Raw genomic sequence first — 26,698 nt, 5'->3', positions numbered from 1 at the left:
CCAAGTTATTTCCAAAGCCAGGGAGGAAGCACAGCAGAGGCATGAAAGGGATCCTGTCAATGTTCCTGTTCCGGCAGATGTGGTTCCCCTAGCAGACCCTAGATGGGACCCTAACAATCCTGTGGATCATACCTGTCTTACCTCTTACAAAGAACTACTTATGCATGGGCTCAGGCACTCGGCTGTCTGACATAATAACTGGGCAAAGCCATATGAAATAGTACAGGAGCTGAAGGAAAGTCCCGTTGCATTCCTACAGCGCATCCGAGATGCCATTCGGCAAAATACCAGTGCAGACCCTGATGATCAGGCGATGGAAGCAATTATAAAGGGTATTTTTACCAGCCGTGCAGCCCCTGATATAAAGAGGAAGTTACAAAAGAAGGAAGACTTAATGGGTATGTCTGTAGCACAAATCCTGGAAACTGCAAACAGGGCGTATACTCTCAGAGAAGCAGAAAAGGACAAGAGACAAGTTAGAATGCTAGTAGCAGCAGTACAGGCTGGAGTCAGAGAAAGGCCACAAGAAGGTGGGAGAGGCAGAGGTATAAGGGGTCATGGGCGCGGGCGCCTTGGCCCACAAGAAAGACGCCTGGGATGGAACCAGTGTGCCTTATGCTGGCAAGAGGGACACTGGAAGAATGAATGCCCAGAGGAAGAGAGAGACTATACTCCTGTAATGACAGCTGAAGGACAGGAGTAGCGGTGTCAGGGGAAACGGACCACCCCACCCCCGGAACCCAGAGTAAAAATGCGGGTGGGGAATTCAGAAATTGATTTTTTGATAGACTCCGGGGCAGCACGGACCGCTGTAAATCAACCTCTTCAACTTCCCGTAGCGGACTCTCTCACTGTGGTGAGTGTCACGGGAAAAAAAAAGACTCAGTGCCAAGTGTATGCTCCTGCAGAATGTGCTCTGGGAGACCGGGCTCTCTCTCACAAATTGGTCTACCTTCCAGATTGCCCAACACCCCTGCTAGGACGAGACCTTCTTTGTCTATTAGGTGCATCACTGCATTTTACCCAGGATGAAATAACCCTCACATTGCCCCCTGAAAATGCATGGATAATGACCCTCACAGTTGAACCCTCGGCCATGAACGCTCCCCAGGAGTGGAACCCTGAAGTGACTCTGCAGTCCTGCCCCTCCCTCAACCCGGCTACTCTCTTACCTGAAACGGAAGAACAAGAGCATGATTGTCTAGACATTATAGATGCACAGTACTCCAGCCGTGCAGACTTACAGGATCAGCCACTTCTGAATGCTGATTGTGAGTGGTACACTGATGGCAGTAGCATTGTTGTAGAAGGGCAAAGGAGGGCAGGTTATGCTGTTGTGACCCTCTATGATGTTGTTGAGGCCAGGGGTTCGCCTGCCGGAACATCTGCTCAACTTGCTGAACTGGTGGCCCTGACCCGGGCGCTAGAACTGTCAAAAGGGAAACGGGTCGACATCTATACCAACTCCAGGTATGCTTTTGGAGTACTGCATGCCCATGCTGGCCTATGGAAACAAAGGGGACTGCTGACAGCCCAAGGCTCCCCAGTGAAGTATGGACCCCAAATTCTCCAACTCCTGGAAGCTGTTCAACTTCCCTCGGAAGTGGCAGTAATGCACTGTAAAGCACATCAGAAAGAGGATCAAGATGTAGCCAGGGGTAATCCCTGGGCAGACAGAGAAGCTAAAATTGCTGCCACCCTGAGGACACCGAGACCTGCTGACATCCCTATGCATGCTCTCATTCCATCAGTGGGGGAGCTCCCGGATCCCCAGTACTCATATGAAGAAAAAGAACTAGCCGACAAGCTTGGTCTCCAAGAAAAGAAGGGATGGCTCTGCTCCACAGACGGGAGGATCCTCCTACCAAAGAGCCTGACCCAGCCGGTGTTGCAACGGCTACATCAAACTACACACACTGGAAAAGAAGCTCTCACTCAGTTGGTGAACAAATATTTTCTAACCTCTGGACTTCGACCTCTGGCCTCCCAAATACAGGCCAGCTGTTCGATTTGTCAAAAGAATAACCCTCGACCCAGTCTCTCAGCACCTCCAGCCACTTTGGAACCTACTCCAGGCCCCGGACTGGCTTGGCAAATAGACTTTACTGAGTTCCCCCGAACTCAAGGATTTAAGTATCTCCTTGTTATAATAGATCGATTCAGCGGATGGCCTGAAGCCTTTCCATGTTGCAATTGTACAGCCAAGACTGTAGCTCTAAAATTCGTCCGGGAAGTTATTCCCTGCTTCGGACTTCCCCAGTGGATGGAATCTGACAACGGAACACATTTCACTTCAAAGATCATCCAAAACATCTCAGATGCCTTACAGATCCCCTGGAAACTCCATACTGCATGGCGACCACAAGCTAGTGGTGTAGTAGAACGTACAAATCAGACCCTCAAGCGTCATCTATCAAAGATCTGCCAGGAGGCCTCTCTGCAATGGCCTGATGCTTTGCCCCTTGCTTTGCTTCGTATCCGTGCCCTCCCCAAGGGAAGATTAGGGCTTAGCCCCTTTGAGATTGTTTGGAAGGCCATGGCCTATGAATGGGATGCCGGTTCTAGCAGGGGAGTGGGAAATAGGATGTAATATTTTGTCATGGTATATGTGCTCTCTGTCTGCTGTTCTTTCTTCTCTCCATAGGTACACTAAAGACTTGCAGCCTCTTCCGCTGGATGCTCCAGTCCGCTCGTTACAGCCGGAGATTCCATGCTCATTCGGACCTGGAAGGATGAGCCCCTCCAAGAGAAGTGGAAAGGACCTCACCCTGTCCTACTAGTTTCCCACACAGCGGCAAAGGTCGATGGACACAAGAACTGGATTCATCACGAGACAGACTTGGCATGATCTTTCTCCTGGCGTACGGAGTGGGCCGGTTAGCCAAGCTGTATCGTCAACTTTCTTCGTTTCTTACAAAATTTGCCAATGACACTTTAGCTATTGAAAAGAGCCTTAACTCCGAGATTTATCAACTTCATTTATTATCTCTTCAAAACCGTCAGGCTCTAGATTATGTTTTAGCATCTCAGGGCGGGGTATGTGCTCTAACTGGGAACGAATGTTGTACTTATGTCCCAGAAAATTCCCAAGGTATTAACAAACACATTTCAGCTGAACAGGCTTTTGAGCTGTGGAAAAGTCAGGAACGTGAACCCACTGTCTTGGATTCTCTCTGGAGCTGGTTGCCCAACCTCGGAGGCCTAGGAGCGGGTATCCTTCACCTCCTGATCACCAGTGTTGTGTTGTGTTTAATTACTCTCCTCTTATTTGCGTGCTGTAACGCCCTCCTGCACAAAGTCTGTGCATCCCCCTCCCCAAGCGCCTCATTATACCCTTGCATTGAAGATTCCAATCCTCAAACACTCAATTACTTTTTGTCTTCAGAATATGAGAAAACTCAGCCAAAACTTTGTTGAGTATTCTCAAAGGGGGGAGCTATTGGTGACACTGGGCATAACCCTGGGTAACTCAGAGGGATGGAAGACCACGAGTGTCGAGGAAGTCCTTCTGCTCCAGGCTCAGAAGAGCCAAAACACCCCCCTTGCCCAACCTTTGCAACCCTTTCTCTGGCGCCTGCAAACTCCTGTCCTTCTGGAAAGCAGGTGAGCTAAAACTGTTATCTGTGGAATGCAAGGGCACCGCTCGGAGAGAGAAAGGAGGAGGGAAAGGGGGAAAGAGGGGGGGCCAGCTGCTGGAAAATCACTGACAGTGAAACTGACCGGGGTATAAAGATCTCGCTGTTGCAGGGTTAGGGGTGCAGGATTTGAGACAATACAGTCTCCCTGTGCCTTTTACTTGAGCTCAAATAAACTCTGTCTGCTTCTTCCCCAGTGTGTTTATTTGGCGCGATGCACACCGGGCAACGAACCCAATTGTTGCCTCCCTCGGGCACCTTGTGCCGGCAACAATATAAATCTTATTCAACATGTTGCCTAATCTGGTCAAAAGAACCAAATCTAGCTAAGAAATCAGAAGGTCTAAAAGGATCCATACTTCTTGGAATAGGTTTCTTCTGGAAATCTTGGGCAGCTTCATTTTTGTATCCTGTCTGACAAGCAAAATATAACAACTAGAATTATGCTGACATTCGTGATTATGCGATCCATTTCAACAAACTGTTATTCTTCAAACTGAAGTTGATCTAAACTAGGTTAGAAACATTCAAAAAATACCTGATTTTTCATTATTATTTGTTAGGATTACCTAGTATGTTGTCTACATGAAACATTACCATTTATTTTCTATTTCATAATATATGCCCATTTAACCATCTTAAATGATATGGACATAACTTTAAAACATTGAGTTGGAAAAAACAAGAAAAGAACTTCAAAAGGAACAAATTAATGTGGTGACAGTATCCACTTGACATGCATTCTAGATCAGTTATGGGAGGTTCATGGATTCAGCTAAATTCAGAATATTCTCAAAAGCCTTCTTCAACCCAAATTTGTTAGGTCAAAATGGGCACCAGCACAGTTCTGTCTTTCCCTCTAATTTACCAGACTGTCAGTTAACTTAGATAAAAGCTGCAACAGAAAAGCCTGATAGTCAAATTCAAAAGCAAAGAACACACAGTGCTTACGAACAGCACAAACATCTCCATAAGCCTCTAAAGAAGGTCAAAAGATCTTCGTCTATCACAAATTATATCCAATACAACAGCAGTTCCCAAGCAAGACTATGCACCACCAATTTAAAATGATACAACCTTAAGTACCACCAGCAAATTTTTGTCATAAAGTAATTATAATAAATCTGTTAACATGTACCACCGACAGGTTGTCTGCATACCGCTGGTGGTACATGTACCACAGATTGGGAACTGCTGCAATACAACTTTTACAAATCATGAGCTGCTTTAGTAATTTGGAACTCTCAGCTAAGTTCTGCTTCCAGCTAGACCACTTGATGGAGGTCATTGGGGGTAGAATTGCCACTAAGATGCTTCTATCCAATATAACTACATCTCTGTTTTCTACACGTAAAAAGTGGAAGCTACACTGAAACTTTAAATATGAACAAAACAAAGATACAGCAGCACATGTAACTGTTAAATAGAACAGGTTAAACCATCAGAATTGAATCCCAGTGCAACAGTTATGTCTGTCCTGTCCCAGTGAAGATTCATCCACCAGAAAAGTAGTTACATCTCTAGGATGGCTCTTCCAAAACCAAAGAATTGGATAAAAGTCATAGATTAAAATCTCAAAAATATTCCCTTGAAATGGGCCTATTTGTTCAACAAGAAGTCTTTTAACTGAGAAGAAAATCTGGCCAACCTATGTCCTTCATTTACAGAAAGGATAATCAAAAGAATTCAGGATCCTCACTGAAAAAGCATTTTTCTGGAATAGAAAACTACTTTTGTTCCTTAAAATTGTATAGGCATGCCAATACCTATTATAATTTACAGCTAATCTCCCTTTCAGAAAATTAAATAGTCTGAACATCCATCAGAATACACTTGCTATCATAAATTTAAATAGCAGATGATTCAGAAGTTGAGAAAAATAGAAAAGAGGAATATTATACTATATTATTTGGATTCTCCAAGCATAGTGCTTTCAGATGATTACACTTCAGTATCTCAAAATATAAAGCAAGCTAAACAATTTCTGTTTTGTGGATTACATGAGTATCCCTATCATGATTACATGGCACAATGGTATAAGGATGCCATTGCTCAAGGACTACTCAATTACTTTCCAACTGATGCAGATGGATATTTTAATAAAAATACTTTTTGCTAATTTGCATCCCTTTGCCTATCACGTTGGCCAGAATATGATGTTTCTAACAAAGACCCCTCATCATAGCCTGTATTGTACATTTTAGAAAGATCCTCATACATGCAGGTAACCTTACTAGTTTTACAAAAGCAATGATAATTGGCTGATGAAATATTCGACCATGATGTAAGAGCTAAAACTGCCCTAAACCCGACATTGCATCTGCCCCCATAGCAGCCTCAGGCTCCTGATCCCCCTTCCCGTCATGTTGCTTCTTTCTGCCACAGACTCAGGTCTTTGCCCCCCCGACCAGCTTCCTCCCATCTCACCCTCCCCAAAGTCTTTATCCCTTGCCTGACCCTGCAGCCCCCTTCCTTTTGCTCTGCGCCAGCGGGTTCCTTCCCTGCTGCAGCCTGAAGGCACTGAGCATCGCTCCAACTCAGACCTGTAGCAGTGGCACAGAGTTGGCACTGCTGCTACAGGGCTAGACTGGCACATATACTCTGTGCTCCAGACTGCAGCAAGGATGGAGCCTTCTAGTGCAGAGTAAAGGTAAGGAGGAATGTGGCAGAGGGGGAGAAGTGGTGTTGGAGGGAACCTGGGGCTTGAGGCTGCGCAAGAGCCGTGGCAGAGGGTGCAGAGGCTGGGTGGGGATAGGCAGTACCTGTGGCTGCAGCCGTGGCCCCAGCCCTGACCCAGACCCAATTTCCCCTCCACCATTTCATACTTGATTGTAAGGTGAGGGACTTCTCCCCACCACCAGTCAAATGGGGGAAAAAAACCCTCGTCTTCTAATCAAGTAAATGAGATAGCATATCTGAATAATAAGCAGGATAAAGAATACCTGGTAATTTGGATTTTCTATCATAGGTGGTTGCCATTTGCCTTTATAATTTGGATTATTCATCATAGGACGCACCCACTCTCCACAACCAGGTGCAGTCTCGCATTTTGGATTAGGAATCTGTGGGGCTTCCCATTCACCATCCATTTCTTCATCCCTGTAGAAAGAAATGATAAACTGACATTTATAGAGCTTCCACTAACAGGCTGATCTTAAGTCCAGTATCTAAACCACAATCAGAGCCTACATGTTTTGAAATACCAGAGGCAGAGACGATCCGAGCAGGGTGTGGGGCCCAGGGCAAATCAGCCTGCGTGGGGCCCCACCCCTGGATGTGAGGAAGCCGGTGGCAGTTTCGGCAGCAGAGGGTGGTGCCAAGCGGCTGGATGTGAAGTCAGCAGCAGTATAGCGTTGCCATGGCTGCTCTGTCTGGTTCCGCGGGGCCCCTCAAAGCGTGGGGCCTGGGGTGGTTGCCCTGATTTGCCACCCCTCCCCACCAGGGATGGCCCCAACCAGAGGGTCAGAATTTTGCCCAATTCTTGCCGAAGAACAGCATTGCATGATACGCTCTTGTTTTTAAAAGTGCTGCTTTTACAGTTATTTGCAAAGAAAAATTTAAAAATATAAACATTTGGTATAAAACTATTCTGTGTCTGTAGAAAGTCTGCAGCATTGCTGTAGTCTAGAGTCCAGTGGGAAATGTCCTAGTCATTATTTCAGTTGGATGACAACTCAAATGTCAATTTTGTTAAATATTTCAATTGCTTATTGTTTTAGCAGACAAGAGTAGCTAATATGCTTTTCTTACAGTCCAGAATTGCTACCTATAGTTAGTTGCTCAAAGCCCTGAATATCTTCTCTTACCTAGCAGCCAAAGTCTCTGGCCTTTCCAGTGACCATTTTTATAATGCAGTTATATACTGGGAATACAAATTTATACAGAACATTGAAAATAAACTGTGAGTACAGCATAAAATACATTTAGTATCAAAATAATAGGATTACTGCACAAGTTACACTTACCATTTACATACATTTTAAGAAATAAGGCCTAATAAATATTTTAACATACCTCAGAATTTTAATTTATTGCATCCACAAGGACACCAGAAACTGGACTTAAATTCTGTTCCCTGATCCCTAATTTGCCACAGAATGTCTGAGGCTTTATCTATAATACCTCTGAAAAAAAGATCTGCACAGATTGAGTAAGTTCTTACCAATCTTCTGGTTTTTCTGCATTGGGATCTGAAATATATTCTGGCTCATCATCAAGCCATCCCTCAGGCTTGACTGCATCAGTATCTTCTATTTTGGCAGGTTCATCTTCATCCCTTTAATTACAGACTGATATTATCAGAAGAAAAGGTAACTGTCTAGCTTAAAATTACAGTTTTGTTCAAAGGAACACAGCTAACATGAAGTCAATCTGAAGAAGAATCAGGCACACAAATCATTGCAGTTTGGTATGTAGCTCCCCTCTGCATCTCAGAATATCCAAAGGAGCTAGTTTCAAGATACTACAACAGCCCCCAAACCAATGTTATAAACTTGCAGTTTCAGAATAAATTTTTCTTATGCTCTTTTCTCTTACTGCAAGACACAATCTTCCAATTAAAGAAAATGATTACAGTAGAAACCATGAAATTGGCTAGACATAAATAACTGTCAAATGCATAATGTAATACTGCAAACCCACAAAAAATTAATAAACAGCTTATATTTGTACAGAAAAATGGAATATATTTTCACACCAATCATCTGGTTTGACAGCACTGGGGTCAGGAATCTTTGCTCTCTCATCCCAGTCATCAGGCTTTTTATCATTGGGATCTTCTATTTCTTGTGGAGGGTTTACTGGAGGAACCAAATCTTCAAGCAAACTTCCTTTGCTGACAACTGTTTGGTCAATTGACATTTCAAATGTATCATCTGGTTTCAGCACTAAAATTACAACAAATATGTTAAACAGAAATGAAATAAAGGAATTGTGCATTCTGAGAAAATTTTTGCTTAAAAGGTATAGGTATGTGCATGCACACACAACCTCATAAACAGCAAATAATACACACATTCTGAAATCTTTCCTGAGATACTTGAAGAACACTTTTATCACCAGTTCTGCACATTTAGTCTCTCCCCCATTTATTTAGTATTCAATGCATTTGTTTTCTCTACCAAATAACTTTCATTTAATTTCTCCCAAAAATGAACTCAAGATACATCGTTAACAAAGTACAAGTTAGGCAAAAATATTTAATCTGTTTTGGCCTTTCACAATAGTCATGCCCTGTTTTGTCACACTCCACTGTAGAGTCAGCTGTTCAAAAGCTATAAATTGCCACTTGATCATGCACAATCAGTGAGGTCAGTGGTCCTGTGCAAAAACAAAGTATGTAATGTATTAATCATAATTGGTATCATAGTGCATACTCATAAGGTGACTGAATTAAGGCTGCACATTAATTCTGACATTTATTTACTTTTTTGTGTAAACTCTAGGGTTGTTTTTTTTTTAAGCAAACTTAAAAATCTCATAATGTGGCATTGTACCGACAACCACATGGAATCATTAGCAGAAGCAGGAACTTTAGATTCAGTGCCTATATGTCTGCCACTTGAGCCAACCACCTGGCTTCTAGTCAGTTCTCCACACACACATACTTCTCTCAGAACCAGAGTATTAATCTTCCTTCACAATTCCTTCTCTGAATTTCAGTCTCCCATCCAATTCCTTACCCCAAACTAGTCCTTAACCTTCCCTGCAGTTCAGGTTCCATGTCTTGTTCCCTTTGTATTTGAGACTTCCTTCTCCCTGTTGATTGGGCTCAACAGAGGGGCAGTAAGAGCACAAGAGTATCTCCATACTTAGTTTGGGTGCCTGGACCTGGATCTAGCACATCTCTCAGAATCCTAAAACTATAAAATGAGAGAAGATGCTGTTCCACCCCAAGGTAGAACATGCCCAAAGCAGACTAAATATTCAGGGAATTTAGCTGCTAACATTTAAGAGTTTGTGCAGTTTTTCACCCCCTACCCACCACCACAAAACCACCTTCTGCTACCAAATTTCAATCACTATTTGAAAAAACAAGGGGCACAAAACAAGATTTGTACCAACTCTCATTCTCTGATACAACTGAAATTTTCCCAAAAAACAGTTCACAACAGTGCTGGCACTAGGCATAAAAAAAATAATGCCCACAGACTTAAGCAGCCAAAAACTTAGTTTTAAGAAATGGGAAGTATTAGGCAGCTTGACTAGGCAATGCTACCAGCCCAACCTGGGTGTCAGAAATTCATAAATAAAACACCGAACACTAAACATGTTAAAACAACCATTCCACTGCATAACTATACAAGTAGCATGACACAAAATACTATTCTAAAACAGGTCTGTTTTTTATTATTCTTATTTTGATCTCCAGTTTCTATAGAATCACAGAAAAGCAAGATTGGAAGGTCCTCAGGAGGTCACTGAGCCTAACCATGGCTCAAAAGCGAATCCCCTGTCTAAGCCATCCCAGCTGTCTGTCTAACCTGCTCTTAAAAACTTCTAAGGATGGAGATTCTACAACCTCTCTAGGCAGCCTGATCCTATGCTTAACTACCATCACAGTAATACAGTTATTCCTAATATCCAACCTAAATTGCCTTTGTAGCAATCCAAGACCACTGTTCCTTGTCCTTTCCTGATGAGACAAAGACTAGTTTATTATCCTCTTTATAACCACCCTTCAAAAATGGACACAGTACCTCCAGGCAAGGTCTCACCCATGCCAAACAGAGTAGAAGAATCTGTAACTAGGTTTGACAAGATGGCCAGTTGGCTGGTCAAATAATGTCAATTAACTGCAGTCAAAAATGACAAATATTCCATGAACCAAGAATGCCCTTGTGTGGGTGGCAGCCTATGCTTTTTACTGTATCGTACTGTTCTCTATTAACAATGTAAGGAGTGAAGGCTCTGTCCCTTGGTTCTGCAGGAGTCAGACCATTTAGGAGCAGGCACAATAACACTTAACTAACTTTTTTTTTCTAATTGGCATAAGTATCTAACCTTCTGAAGCTAAAGTCTCTCTCTTTACTATTCTAATAAATTAATGCTTAAAATACCTGACCATTATTTGACAATATTTGACCATTTTTGGCTGGTCAGTTGACCAAGTACTTTTGACCAGTCAAATACTCAAACCTACTATATAGTATAAATGAATTAAATTTAGACATCTGTCAAATGCAGTTTTTACTAGCTGCAAAGCTAGATTTAATAAACAATTCTGAAAGTCAAAAAATAAACTTGCTCCTGCATTGCCAGCTGTTGTTTACTAAAAAAAATATATTATTTTAGCTGTGTTGTCAGTCACATGTATAACATTAGAACAGGGATGGGCAATTATTTTGGCTAGAGGGCCACTCAACGAGTTTTGGTGAGCTGTCAAGGGTCACACACGTAAAGTCCTCTAGAAGCTATGGTTTTAACAAATTATAGATAAGAAACAAATCACATATTAAGAATCAAACACCTATTATAACATATCTTAATTTTATTCTTTAAAATAATTTCTGTCCTGATTCTGAGTAGTGTATATAGAGGCGATTGCGTAACAGCTCAAAGTAAAGTCTTACTCTTGCATATTATGTGTAGTGGGAGAGATGTGAAGGGAGCGGTGTGTGGAGTGATGGGCGTCTGGGGTGGGGGAGTGGGGGGTAGGCACGGGTGTGTGGGGGGCCTGCCTGCACGTTAAGTTCTGGGAGCCAGCTAGGGGTGGGGGGAGACACAGGGGGTGCATGAAGCACAGCTCGCCCATTCAGTGCAGGTATGGTCCGCCCCACAGCTGCGCCCATGGCACTCCACAGAGTCAATTTCTACCTGCGCCCACCCAGGGCAGCCCGCATTGCACATCTGCCTGCCCTGGCCCTGGCCCCAGCCCAGGCCAGAGTGCACAGCTTCCTGGCAGGGCTGCTCCCAATGCAGCTGCAGCCACCAGGGTATTGCTCGCTCCTCCCCCTCCCCCTCCAGCAGCTCCTCCTCCACCACTCTGGACAGCAGGTAGCCCTTGGAAGTAGTGGCGGTTGTGGCAATATACACTGGACACTACACACCCAGCCAGGTGCAGGGGAACCTGCAGCAGGGTGGCTCCTGCCTCCATGTGCGGGGCTCTAGCTACTGCTCCTGGCTGCCTTCCACCAACTCGTCCACCTGCAGGTGGCTGCTCATCGCAGAGCAGGCAGAGTGGGTGGAAGGTAGCCAGGAGCTAGAGCTGGAGCCAGAAATGCTAGGGCAAGAGCCTCCCAGCTGCAGCTTCCTCACTGCCTGCCTGGGTGTGTGGTGTCTAGCACCTGTCCCTAAGGCTTCTCTGCACTACCTGCTCCCTGGAGCGGAACAGCAGGAGCAGAAGGAAGAAGAGCATGAGCTGCTGGAGAGGGCGGGGAAGGGCAAGAACCAAGCAACACCTGAGTGGCTGCAGCTGAACTGGGAGCAGCCTCGCCATGAAGCTCTGTGCACTGGCTGGGACCAAGGCAGGTTGGAAGCACAGTGCAGGCTACCTCAGGTGGGAGCAGATGGGGATCAGTCACATGCCGAGTGCTGGGGGGGGCAGCCATAGACCAGATTCAATTAATTGGTGGGTGCCAGCCTGTGGACTGGATCCAATTAGTTGGTAGGCCAGATCCAGCCTGTAGGTCATATTTTGTCCACCCCTGCATTAGAATCATAGTACAAGGGCTAGGCTGGTTCACTCACAAAGCTCAACCTCACACAATATTTATCTTGTCAAAAATCTCTATTATTCTCTAATGCAAATACATCTAAAAATAAATAAATATTTTAGAATTGATAGGGCAATCATGAGCTTTTAACTAACTACTCCAGTCCTTGAGGAAGAAGTTTTGTTTTGTTTTTAAATTGTTCTGTCTATACCTATTGTCTGAACACAAGCAAGCAAGATAATTTTTCCATAGCTGGGCAAGAAAACGAGTCATTTATATTTATCTAAATGCACCAAAGAATACAAATCTGTTAAAAACACCTAAATGATTTCACAAATTAACCTTGTCAACTTTTTTCTCAGATTTTCGCTACTGCTTAACGCAAATGAAACACAAAAGGGAAATGATCTGTCCGATGTAGTCTACTGCTTATTGGTGGACAGGAAATGTCATACAAACAGAATAAAAAATAAATTTTGAAAGTTAGCACAACGCACAGCAATCTGAATCAGTGAAATCCCATTGTTTGGTTTTCTCTCTATGTATACACATATGTAATAGAATATTTGACCTCCATATACTGATAAACAAGAACTGGCATCTCATAGAAGAAATTTTTCAAATTATGGGCCTGTCCTGAGAACTGTTTTGTAAAAACAGCATTAAAAGAGGCAAACCATGTTACTTTCCTAATATTCATTTTGGCTGTTTTCCAAATTAATTTTGGCTACTAAGAAGGGATAGCTGCAATACATTCACTCTGTAGCTACAATTTAAGTCAGGATTTTTCAACCAAAAACACACTCTCCCTGCCATGAACACAGACATATGTAGAGATGGCCACACAGACACACACGTGCACTCAAGTATGTGCACATAGGCACACCCATGCACGCAGAGGCGCACGCAGGCACACCCTTGCACGCGCGCACATTGATGCACGGAGATGAACACACATACATACACCCAGCCACACTTTCCACCCACAGGACCTTCCCCCTCAACTCTCAATCACTATGAGGCAGCCCCCGTGAGCCGGCCCTGGCTTCATCTCACTCTTGCCTGGCCCAGTACACTGACCTGCAGACACTGCTGCCCAGCTGCGTCTGTGTGGCCACGCACATGCACAGGGCCAGGCTGGAAGTGGGTGGGTGGTGGTGGTGGGAGGGGTGGCTATGGGAGGCTAAGGTGATTTTGAGGGACTATAGCCCTTCTCTCCCAGGACTGGCACTGCGTAGCACACCTGGCTGGCTGGCTCCAGCCCTGCCCCCATCAGACCCATTGAGGAGTGGCCCTGTTCTCAGCTGCACAGAAACAAATGGGAAAGTGGGGTTTTTCAACTGAGCATCATTTTTGCCTCCCTGCTGGGCTGCTGATGGGCCTTGCACCCAGCCAATCATGTGCCACCTGTCAATAGCCCACGGAGTTGTACGTGTGACCAGCCACGGGAAGGTGGCGTGGAGTGGTGGACGGCAGCGGTGGTCACTGCATGTGAGCTCTCCCTCCACCCCCATCCAACCAGCTGGAATATGCCTCTGCAAGCCACAGAGGGGCACCGCTGCCCTCCCCACCCTGCTCCTGGGAGGCAGTGGCACATTGTGATGTATGGCGGTGCTCCATCCCCACCTGCCCCCACATACCTCCTAGGACTTTTCCGAGTACCCCTAGAGGTATGCTTATCCCGGTTGACAACCCCTTCTTTAGGTCAATCCAGAAGCAAACTGGTGCAAACTGTAGCTGTACATCTAGTACATGATACTTTTGGGAGACAATACGTGTCACTGATACTCCAATTAGCTGCATCAGCTATTTGATTCCAAGTTGAATTAAACATCCTGCTTTTGATCATAAAGCTCAAATGGCTTGAAAAATTGCTACCTGTGAAATACAACACCTTTTCTCATGCCACATTACTGCAGGTATTATCAGAGGCATGAGAGCTTGTGTCCCCATGATTTAAAAGGGAAAGTGCTAGCAATAGTGCATTTTTCCAGTCTTGAATAGGCTTCCCCATGTCAGTTTGATAAAGCCCAAATCAAATCACCTTTAGGACAACCAATTATGCAGAGCTGCTGAAGCAGACTCTGGGGAGAACTCAGATGTATAGGAAAAGAGGGGAGACAGCATTCTGCAAGTGATCTCTATATATTTTTTAAATTTATGATGGGTACCTAGACTGTTGGATAGGAGCCCCTTAACTGTTTGAAAAATCCATTAAGAAATTATTTTAAATTATTTATAGGAGAAGACAGTGTCATACTGGCAGTGTACCTGATCGTGTTGCTTGGAGCTAGACATGGCCATCTTTTTTCTTAACTAAATCTTAAGCAGCAGCCACTGCTGCTAATTTAAAAGTCACTTATTTAGGGTCACAACAGACACAAACTTCCACATAACTGAACAAAACAGTAAAGACCGAATACAGACTTATCTGCAAGGCTTCAGTGAATGGCGAGCCTGGTTTCTAACCTTTACTTTTAACTGATGTTTTAAGAATAAAATTAAAGGTTACCAAGAGTATAAAGATGTGTCTTTTTGTCCGAATAGAATTTTTTTAAATCTACATCAGGACGTTTGGCATGCTTCTCCTCATAGTCTCCAGTTTTAGGATTCTTGTGTCTGAAGATAAAATGCAGTTTGTAATCTTCTCCACATTTATCTGGTCCAAACATAATTGTATATGGCGTTTTGTCAAAAAAAAATTCCTGTAAAGCAAGAAATCCGAGTATGCATGAAATCATCTTGTGTATGCCTTCCATGGTGCTAACAGCATTCTGCATGCTTACATATCCTACAGAGATGCTTCACTTTATATGATGTCAATTCCACCATTCAGCATAATTAAGCATAAAGTATACAAAACAGGATTAGACCTTAGGGGTACCCCATAGGGGTAGAAAAGTAATTTTTTTAGAAAACTATTAAAAAGAATGCTTGTCACAAACCAATATAAACTAGCAGCTATACATTTCCAGTAGTATCATGTACTGTAAAAAGAAAAAAAAAAAGAAATAGCTTAAATTGCTCCTCACAACATTTTAAGCCGCAATAAAGTAAAACACATATTACCCTGCATTCATTTAATACTTTTCTTAATCATTGTCTTTCCATTCCACATTTACTGCTTCAAATCATGTTGCTTAGAGGTAGACATTGGTCCTAAAACCATTGGTCCCAAAACGAAAACTACAAGAAGCATTTATTATTCCCCCCTGTCCCAGATTGTATTGTGTTACAACTTCTTTTGATATCTTGCCTATTTACAAGATTTTTCTATTTGGAACAGGTAGTAAGAGTTTAAGGAAGGGGTGGGCAAAATACAGCCTGTGAGGCCATTCTATCTGGCCTGCAGGGCCCCTGAAAAATTTAGAAAATTAATATTTATCTGTCTTTGGATCCTGTCAAAAATGACAGGAACTAGGGGCAGTAGGACCCAGGGAAAGCCTGGTGGGCTCCCACAAGTCCACACAGCTGGAAGCCCTAGCAGGGGCTTCTGGCCTAGGACCATGTGGCTGCACTGGTGCGGGAAGGAGCACAGGGAAAAGCAGCTCCTCCGCTGCCCCATGGCTGGCATTCCCTAATGCAGTCGCTCGAAGCCCACCTGGGGCTGTCCTGAGCAGGCACAGGCAGCCCCACATGGGCTGTGAGCAGCTGCAGCATGGGGCAGGGGAGGGGCCGCTTTTCCTGTGCTCAACACCAGCTTGTAACCCGCCCTGCTGCCAGCCTGGGCCCTGCACCAGCTCTGGGTTCGCCCATCGGGGCTCCTTTGCAGCAGGAGCAGCTGCGGCCCCCCGCCCCGCCATGCCGGACAGTGTTTGCTGCTGCTGCCCGCCCGGAGCTTGCGCGCTGGGCAGTCCAGAGGCGGTGGTGGCAAGCACTGCCCAGCGCAGCAACAGGGGAACGCAGCTGCTTCTGCCACAGAGCAGCCCCAAAGGGTGAGCCTGGAGCTGGTATGGGGCCCAGGCTGGTAGTGGGGGCAGGTTACAAGCCCCACACTGCAGCCGCTTGCAGCCCAAAATAATTGCCTGCCCTTGCTTTAAGGTAGCTTAGATTTTTAAGATCCTTTTTTAGTTACTTAATTTCTGGAATATTCCTTCTGAAATCTAAGTCTGGTAGTCTGATATCTATAAGAAAGAAACTTTTTTAATTAGACAGACACACATCAGCAATTCTGAGGTCAGGGTAAACAATTTTTAGAGTTTAGATTCAGCTATATATTTGCATAGAAAAGATATTCTGACTATGCAATGACATTTTCTAATTTTAACCCTCAGAAAGTGTGTCGCTTTTCACTACAGCAGGGGCAGGCAATTATTTTGGGCAGAGGGCTGCTTACTGAGTTTCAACAAACCATCAACAGCCACATGACAAGCAGCTCAGGACAGATTAATATTAATTTTCTACATTTTTTAGGGGCCCCGTGAGCCGGATAGAATGGCTTGGCAAGACACTTCTGGCCCCCGGGTTGCATTTTGCCCACTCCTAGGCTAGAGGGTAAAAAAAAGGGGGAGGAGGGGCAGGAGGGGAAGGGGGCTTCCCTGCAAGCAGAATGAAGCTTTATAGAGCTTAGGCCCCAGTGAAAAACTGGACGCCCTATATCATTGTGACAAGAAAGCACTGAAGCACTGGGCATCTATACACATGGTCCAGGGGTGGGAGGTGTTTTAATTAGAGTGGCTCTAGGGAGCCCTCTAATTACCCCCACTGCCATTTTGAAACATGAGGACACTACACTGCAGCATGCTGGAGTGTTCCAAATAGAATGCTCCAGCACACTCGATTAATCAAGTCTGCCCTGACGCAGTCTAATCAGAACATGTCAGAGCGCATGTAAAACCGTTGAGCTGCAAAGGAACCCCTAACTCATCCGTACTATTCATACTTGATGGAGATTTGTTTTTAATCTAACAAGTTCCTTCAAAACATCTTAACTTTTTCTTTCTGTCTATACCGCCTCACTGACTTTCAAGCCGTGATCAATTCATGTTTTTATTAATGTAAAAAACATTCAATCCAGCCTTGACTGTAGCAATTCTGTCCCTATCACGTCAGTTGGCAAAAAAATCTTATTTCACATTTTTAGGAGGGGACACAGCTTTCTATTCTGCAAAAGGGAACAGAGAGAACAGTGGAGAAAAGAGGGATTTTTGCCTTCTCTTTCCATATAAAAGATATGTTACAGGAGGATAGCAAGAAAAGATGATGATGTTGGACATATTTCCAAACACATTGAGGATGGGTAGTGATCTAGAGTCCTTAATTCTTCATTGCCTGGTCTTGAATATTGGTCACTAGCAAAAGGCTCTGCAAACACCTAGAAAGACTAAGGCTGAGAAACAGGATAGAGAGTACTGAATGCCTAATTATGAAATGTACACACATTTGGTTAGTATTTAACCTTTCATTTAATGTAACCTGCTTCATTTCTTCAGCCTAGCTTAAAAGCATGGAAAAATTTATCCCAGTATGCTGCCAGCTGGCGAGATGATCACTAAAGAGCTCTGGTTGCCTTGTAACACCAGTGAAAACAACAATATACTGGGCAATCCAGCACATGAACAAGAGCACTTCCAGGCAGATGGCAGGAGGAGTCAGGCAGCTGTGATACCTGTACTAGTTTCAAATGCATATTATTTTAGTACTTTTTAAAATAAATTGGTTTAATTGCACACAATTTCCTGGCTGCTTCTCCTTTCTCAAGTACTTACCAATACATTGTACAAAGCTTTTTATAAAGTACATTTTTACAATTACAGAAAACAATAGAAAATAAATGGATACGTATATGATATACCAGTATGCAATACCATACTTCTTTATGCATATCACCAGGATCCTGGTTTTCTCGGTTTAAAAATAGCAAATTCCCTGATTTAAAAGGGGCGGGAACCACTAATTCTCCAATTAAAACCTTCCAAATCCATGTTTTTCCACTATTACAACACAATGCCACTACATACATAGGTATCCATTGAACACAATGTTTTATTGATATATTTACAATTTTAAAGCAATTTGGAAGCCTACCAGTGTCTCAATCACTACAATAAAATAAATTCTAAATACCTGTACATTTTGGGGTTTGATTTTGGGTTTTTTATCACGGAAAAAATCAGAGCTTCCCCTGCCCCCTTCACTCTCCAGGAAATGGGTCCAGCTGTGGCTGCGGCTGCCCCCGCACCCCCAGCTTTATGGTGCTGAGCAGCCCTGATATGCCATTGTCCCGCCCATGCCACTGTCCCTCACGCCCCACCCACAGTCCCCTGCACCCCTCAGCCCTGCTGGAGGGGGCCCTCAGCTGCCAGGCCCTGGCTCCACAGCCCGCTGCCCCCCATGGGAAGCGGTGGTTACTGCAGCCAGAGCAGAACCCAGCTCCTACTTGCCCATGGGTAGCATGGCTGGAGTGGAGCCCATGGGGGGGACCCAAATGTGGGCTGGCAGCTGCGGGCTCAGGTCTTCCTGCCCTGCAGCCTCTTCCCTGGGGCCTCCACAGCCCAGCAAGCAGGACTTGGCATGGCAGGACAGAGTGGGGTGGGGAGACTCAGTACCACCCAGCAGCAGTGGCGGGCACAGCTCCATATCACCACATACACTGCTGCTGGGCAGGCAGGGGGAGTGTCATCATGGTGGTGCAGGGCTCCTGGCAGCAGCACCAAGCCTCCCCACACACATGGGCTGCAGAGGCCCCTGGGAGAGGGCAGTAAGGTGGGGAGCACCAAGCCTACAGAGGGCAGCCTGCATCTGCCCTCGCCCGGCACACATCTGGGGAGCACATGCCCTCCAAACCACCACCCAGGAGTGCGCACAGTGGCAGAGAGTAGAGGTGCACCAATACATCGGTCTAATAGTGGATCGGTACTGATATAAAGAAAACTGTCTGTTTCAGATATCAGCCCGATGGGGCCAATAATTTGGCCCATAAATGTCTGTGCTGCAGGCCGGCATCATGGAGCAGAGCTGGCATCATGGAGAGCTGGTAAGTCTGGTGTGGTGGAAGGGCCAGGACAGAGGCAGGCGCTGCCCAGGCATGGCAGGAGAAGCCACGGCTCGTGGGGAGGAAGGCAGCTCCTGCTGCTGCTTGCACCCTAGAAGGGCACTGGGGGAGGGGGGGGGGGCGGGGGAGAAGCGCATGCCCCCTGGATCTGCACTGGGTGGGCTGCAGCCAGGGTTGTGCGGGGTTCTTCTCGACAGACGCTGGGCTCAGAGTTGTGCAGGGTTCTTCTTGACAGATACTGGCCTTGGAGCAGGCACCGGTGGCACTGGGAGGATGCTGCATCCACCTCAAATTTCACCGCTGCTGCGCTCCCAGTGCTGCCACTGCCAGCCCTGGCTCTTCCTGGCACATGGGTGGAGGTGGTGAGTTTAGCCAGGGCTATGCCGAGTGACTGGTGGCAGCAGCAGCAGTGTTGGGAGTGGAGAAGCAGTGACATTTAGGGTAGATGCAGCATCCTTTCACCACTCATTCTGAGCCCAGCCCCTGCTGAGAAGAGCCCTGGCTGCAGCCCGTCCTGTCCTGTATAGATCCGGGGGGCATATGTGCCCAACCTCCCCCCTGTGCCTTCCTGGGGTGCAAGCAGCGGTGGGAATCGCCTCCCCTCCGCCCACGAGCTGCAGCTCTGGCCACCCTCCACCCAGCCTGCCCCCTCCCTCACCACGGGGGGGGTGGTGTTGATCTGCCTCCTCACACCCGTTCCCTCCCCCTACCCCTTCCATCATACTGGACTTACTAGCTAGAGGCAGCTGTATCAGAAATTGGATTGGTATTGGCTGATATACCTCCTTATATATCAGCTTTTGGTATCAGCCCCAAAAATCTCTATTGGTGCAGAGAACCAGATCCCCTACCTCCCACCCAGATGAGCTGCCTGCAGCTCCCTCTCGCCTCCCGCTGGGGCCCTAAGGCTACACATTCCTGACCTGGCTGCAGACCCCAAGCCCAAGGCCCGTTGCACCACCTTGGCTAAGCAGCACCCCCAGCTCCAGCTCCCTCCCTCCCTATGGAAGCCTCAATCCTGCCCCCCCCTCTCCCCCCCAATTTACCTGCAGCTGCTCTCATGCTGCCTGGCTGCCATGTGCATGTGTGCACATGCACATACACATGGCACCCCCCTGCCCGATCATCCTCCTCCCACTCCCCCAAGCCCCTCGCAAGCTGGAACTCTGCCAACCTGCAAGGGGAAACCTGCTGTTTCCCATGGGCTTTTTTCTCCTTTAAAGAAAAAAAAATGTGGATTTTCTCCTTTAAAATGATAAAAGCCAGGTTTTTCCATGGAGAATGGAAAAGCTGGACCTCTGCATATCACTATACATTGCAAGGATCTGAGCAAACAAAGCATCTCTCATCTTCCAAGAAACCTGCACACAGCCTCAATAATGACCAGTTCACCCCCTGCTTGCCTATACTGGGCTTAAAAAAAATCACTTGTGCGCACAAAATGCTCATCATCCTTCTTGCAAAATATGTGCAGGGATTTACACATCCCAATATACTAATACTTGGCAACCTGGCATCCAAAAAGATTTCTATATAGTGCCATCCCATCTTCAATCAGCATACACTACCATCATCCTACAATGGCTCAGTGTGTAATTATTGGGGTGTTAGCAAATACACTGCAGAAGTGGGCTATGTGACAGTTCCTTTGATCTTACAGGTTCCCCATGAACCCTCCCCCATTCCTCACCACATTGCTGACTGGCTAAGAGGCCCTGGTAGCCCTGCTGCTTGCTGCTGACCGGCTGCAAGGCAAAAATGGTGCCATATTTAAAACCATAGTTTTCATGTCCCTGACACTTAGAAGTGAGCGGCAGAGGGTGGCGCACAGGGGAACATACAAGATTCAAGGAGCCTCTGAGCAGCCCACTTCCACCATTAATTCAGTAGGGCCCTAGTAATTATACCTTCTGCCAGTAGCTTTCAGGTGAAGGTATCACTTTATGAGCCAGGGCAGTAACTAGATTCCCTCACAGCGGTAAGTACAGCTATTCCTGGTGATAAGCATGAAGGGGAAAATGGTTCTTTTCTTGTCCAAAAAGTTAAGTATCAGTTCTATTCTGGCTTCAGGCACTTTGGTAACACATCCCACACTGATGTTCATGAACTTGCCTTTATGGGTTTGACCAACATTTTCCACAAGTAATACCATCTCAGCAGCTAACAGTTAAGAACTCATTGTACCAGATAAGAACAGCCCCATGCCATATGATCCCCATAGGTGAATATTCTGTTAAAACCATTTTTCCCCCAGGTAAAACAACTATATCTACCAGCTCCAAGTAAACCACCTCACAAACCTCCATCACCACAGTAATGACAAGTGAATTCTTAAGACCCTACTGATTAGTTACTGAACCATAAGTTTGGGTTAGCCAGTCACCTGGGATAGCCAGTTAACAGTGGCAACATACTTCTGACTGGAACTGTTTCCTCCATTTGAGTGCCACGGCATTGCAGAGTCAAGGTAACAGCTCCATGAGGGCAGCCCTCTTCACACAGACCCTAACCCAAATCTGGTCATCCCAAATCTGCTCAGCAATGTTACCACTAATCTACACTAACTCATCTTGAATCAACCATGGAAGTCCACATACAGGCAATTCACACCAACTAAATCAGTGGTTCTTTACCTTTCTAGATACAAGGCACCCCTGCATAAAACTTTTGTGAACTAAATGGCACCTCACATAGAAAATTAACTTAGGATAATGCTTACCCACTTGCAGAAGGGCATAATATTAGTCAAAAGCCAAAAGGTCCATGATTTATCATTTAGTTTACTGGACTGGGCTGCAACAGAGTCAACAGCATTTCAAACCAAAATCTCCTTCTAAGCCGTATCCCTCACAGACCGCCTCTTTCTGTTCTCTCCTGTGTTTTTTAAGCTCCCAGTGGGAAACTCCCTTATTACCAAAATGCCCCACAGCTGCAGGTCCTTAGGAGAGCTGGCTGGTTAAGGGGACAGACCTTCCTGTTACACTCAAACTCAAGACTCTTTCTTTTTTAAAGTATATATTGTAGAATCGTAAGTTAAGGTTTTGATGCAGAAGAAATTAATGATTGATGCTGTATGGTCCATGTTACTGCAGGACATCATACAAGATCATTAATTATCTTTTACTGAAACTTAATCCTAGCTATTTCCAGTTCTAACACAAAATGAAGGGCTTAATTAGGTGTCTTACTGTGTGCAATGGACTTCTATTGTTCTTTCACTTTTTATTATAGATTAACAGTTAAAAAAATTATAAGTGAAACTGCCTCTGGTAAAATCTGTTGATAGCACTGCATTTGATTTAGGAAGCCACCCAATTCTGGAGATGTTATATTATATATATATATATATGGAATTTTAGACAAGCTCAGCTCACATTAGAAAAACAGAGGAATTGTGAGAGTCAATCTTTCTATATATTTAATTAATTTCTGAGCATCATGCCATTAATGGTACTCTGTAAAACACAATGATCACATATCTCCAAAATGAAGAACAATACAATGTAATGTGAAACATCATACCAGATCCAAGTCATCACTGCTGGACAGAAGTTTAATGTATGCGCCACCACAATCTATGCCTTCTTGAAAATTCACTTCATATCTGAATTGAAGAGAATAAGTAGGCATACTGTTGAGATCTTAAAATTCACTCCTGATTTGCAATTTTAAAATCAATCCATTCTTAAGACCATGTATTATCATTAGTATTCTTATATTCATTAGTACCCCCAAATACTTTTGTAGAATTGGCTAAAACATTTTAATATAATTGCAACAGAAGGCAATTAACATTTGAAATGAATTTAAAACATCATTGTACTAGTAATATCTAATAAAAAAGTCTGAGAATAACATTTGCTCTGCAGAAGTTTGTCATCTTCGTGCTTAATCTGTAACACTGTCTACATTTAGCTACAGCAGCCATTTCCCTTAGCTGCTTCTAAACTACCTACAGCAGTGGTTTTCAACCTGTGGTTCATGGACCCCTGGGGTTCTACAGACTATGTAAATGATCCACAAAAGATGACTATGATCAGAAGCATGTGAATACCCACATTTACCATTCAAAGGGACCCATACCTCCCTCTGAAGTTTCCAAAGGATTCCACAAATGAAAAAAGGTTGAAAACCACTGACCTACAGGAATCTGGAAGCACTGTAACTATGTTAGTACAGTGCTCTGCTGATGCCAGTTTACCTTGCTAAGAATCCCAGAGTACAGCACAAACACAGCTGTACTGTTGGGACCGGACCTACCTTGGGTCTCTATGTGGCACTACATTACATCATGCAGAAATATCCTACAAATCAATCAACTCTGTTAAAAATTCTAAACCTCCATTTTCTATTTATAGCTACCTGAAATTATCTCAAAAGCCTGCTATTTTCAACAGTTTTATATAAGATTTATGGATTCTTAAATATTTTTCCGTTACTGAAAACCTATTCTCCTCAATCTTAACAAACAGAATAAAAAATATAACAACTTTATTTGGTTCCAAAGATGTTAAAAACTAAAAGTATTACTTTTAAATGTCTTACTTGTATATTTAACTCCATCATATATTTCACATTTTTCTACAGTTAAGGCAAACAATGGTGCAATGGAAGTCAAATTTCACAGATTTCATAGACATTAGGGCTGGAAGGGACCTTGAGAGATCATCGAGTCCAGCCCCCTGCCCAAAGGGCAGGAAGTCAGCAGGGGTCATAGGATCCCAGCAAGATAGACATCCAAATGTCTCTTGAAGGCTCTTGAATCTTGGAACAAAAATATTAAGTTATTTTTAAAGATACGTCAGTGTTAGAAAAAAATTTAAATACAAGTCTAAAGAGTTACTTACTGAACAATCAAAGGCTTATCAGCAAAAATAAATGGCTTTCTTAGCATAGCTGATATGGCGTGATGCTTTGCTGTTGACTTTAATACTAATCCTTGGTCTCCAGGCACTGTGTTTTCTTTTAGCCCTTCTACTTCCCATCTTCCTAAAACAAAAACATGTATGTAAGGTTTGCAAAACAGCAAAATGAAGTAAAGAAATTAGTGCCATCTTGAAAATAAATTAAGAAAACTAAGAAATATTACTTGCATACGGTCAGAAAAGATTCATGCAACAATAACTTGTGGCTGTATTTGGTATTACCTTATAGGTATTGCTACTGCAACTTAACTGCTACTGCGCTAAAAAAACTGCCAGGAACAAATTCTGATGGTCAGTGCTTACGTTGGAGAACAATCTTGAAGACAATCATTCAATTTGTAACTGATGACATTAACATGGATACAAAAAACCTTTAAAAAAAGCCAACCTCAAAATCATATAGCAAGGTCTACTAGAATCTGACCACTCCAGCTTACATTTAAAAGTAGACATGGGAAAAGTAAAGTAAATATTGCATAGATGTTTTCAGTTCACATTTTTCTAACACATCACTGAAAAAAAAAATCACTCGTTTACACTACTTATTGTTATTTTTCTAGCAACCCATTATAAAACCACTGTATTCATAGCTATTGCTACTGAGCTGTATATACATTTTTAGTAAAAATGTATTTTTAAACAGCTGACACAAAAAACTAACATAGCTATAAAAAAGGCTAACAGGAAAACAACAACCTAGTTATACTTGGAAAACGTAAGTTCTTGATTAGTAAGAAAGACCAAAGCACAATAAATGCTATGCATTTCTAAAATGATTAACCATAAGGGTGGACAGTGAAGGAAAACCTTATATACATTTTAATATAGAAGCTTTTTCAGTCCAGTAACTCTAAAGGTACACCACAAACTTGGAGGACAATTTTTAAAAGCATGCATATTCACTAAATTCTGATTATCTGCAATACTGCATACATGCAAGGTAGAATACAATTCAAATTTCTAACTTTTTGTCACAATAATCAAGATTATATTCATGATTTACATCTTTAAATATGATCTCTGAATTACTACTCACATTTATCAAACTCTATTATCAAACAAATCATTTCAACTTCATAAGCAGCAAATAAGGTACTTAAGTTCTCACTTACAGGTAATATTTCAGGCCTGTGCAGACCTAGAGAATTCAGTCTCTTTTTGCATTGTGAAACCTTTTGAAAAGGTTTACTTCTGTACCATGATTTTACAGGTTTTTTTTTTTTAAAAAAATACTACATCCCTTCTTGCTTCTCTGATTCAAAACCCCCTAGATTCATAGATTATAAGGCTGGAAGGGACCCTGGAAGATCATTAGGCCCAGCCTCCTGCATCAAGCAGGAAAAAGACAACTGGGGGTCAGGTGACCCCAGCAAGGTGACTCTAGTCTCTTGAAGATTTCCAGGGTAAGCTATTGCACCACCCCTGGAGGAAGCTTATTCCACAGTCTGGACACCTTGACTGTGAAGAAGTTTTTCCTAATGTTGAGGCTGGATTGATCTTCCAGGAGTTTGTGGCCATTACTCCTGGTTTTCCGCTCGGATGCCCTGGTGAACAATTGTTCACCGAGCCCTTGATGTACTCCCCTAGTGTAGCGGTAAGCTGCTAACAGGTCCCCTCTCAGCCTTCTTTGCCTCAGATCCTTCCTCACATGGCTTGCCTTTTAAGACTCTTATCATACGGGTGGCTCTTCTCTGGACTCTCTCAAGCTGTCCACGGCCTTGTTAAAGTGTGGTGCCCAGAATTGGACACAGTACTCCATCTGTGGTCTCACTAGTGCCAAGCAGAGAGGAAGAATCACTTCTCTAGATTTGCTGGAGATGCATCGATTGATGCATGCCAGAGTATTATTTGCCCTACTGGCTACAGCATCGCACTGCTGCCTCATATTCATACTGTGGTCTATTATTACTTCCAGGTCCCTTTCATTCATGGCGCTAGTCAGTTTGGTGCTGTCAAGCCTTTGTGTGTGTTGGGGGTTGCTGGTCCTGAGGTGGAGCAAAATGCTTAAGCTTCTACATCCCTGTAGACTGTTTTTAGCTCTAGCTATTCTGGTTTTTCCCTCAAACCTGAAGAATACTTCTGTGAATCCTGTTGAAACCTACGTTGCGTAACACTAGATTGACAGAAGTTTATCTCCATTGTCACCATTCATAAGGACAGCAACAACAAGGTACTGTGCAACCTAGCTACCTTTCAAAAAGTGCAGCTTATTATCACACTAGGTATTTTAAAAGAAGAAAAGTTACGAAGTAAGCAACGTTACCTTCTATAGATAGGTACAAGATTCTCATTCCTGGAAAACAAGCAGCTCAAGGACTATCCTAACATGAAGACAGTTGATACTACACATCATGGCTCTGAACGAAAGCCAGTATCACTATGAACAGGGAAGTGTCAAGGGCTTTCTGGAGGTGATGTAATCATGTGGTATGGCACAACAAGCAATTTTGAGAAGGGGGCATAAAATTCCTCAAATCCCAATTGTGCCAT

At 44.0% G+C, this 26,698-nt stretch overlaps 1 protein-coding gene across 3 annotated transcripts in view; it reads right to left on the bottom strand.

Annotated features, from left to right (window-relative positions):
• CLGN (calmegin) overlaps positions 1 to 26,698 on the bottom strand; it is a 66,713-nt gene that overhangs the window by 19,461 nt on the left and 20,554 nt on the right. For all 3 annotated transcript variants that reach the window (XM_090036495.1, XM_090036496.1, XM_090036494.1), the window contains exons 5-10: positions 24,131 to 24,272; positions 22,806 to 22,887; positions 14,802 to 14,994; positions 8,332 to 8,521; positions 7,798 to 7,911; positions 6,578 to 6,734 (exon numbers count right to left, since the gene is read on the bottom strand). In XM_090036495.1, the coding sequence (XP_089892621.1) occupies positions 6,578 to 6,734; positions 7,798 to 7,911; positions 8,332 to 8,521; positions 14,802 to 14,994; positions 22,806 to 22,887; positions 24,131 to 24,272 (878 nt within the window). The remainder of the gene's footprint in view (positions 1 to 6,577; positions 6,735 to 7,797; positions 7,912 to 8,331; positions 8,522 to 14,801; positions 14,995 to 22,805; positions 22,888 to 24,130; positions 24,273 to 26,698) is intronic.

This window comes from Crocodylus siamensis, chromosome 2 (assembly GCF_052110815.1).
Source record: "Crocodylus siamensis isolate JL-2025a chromosome 2, ASM5211081v1, whole genome shotgun sequence".
NCBI classification, from domain to species: domain Eukaryota; kingdom Metazoa; phylum Chordata; order Crocodylia; family Crocodylidae; genus Crocodylus; species Crocodylus siamensis.
This window is presented reverse-complemented; position numbering and strand designations above follow the sequence as displayed.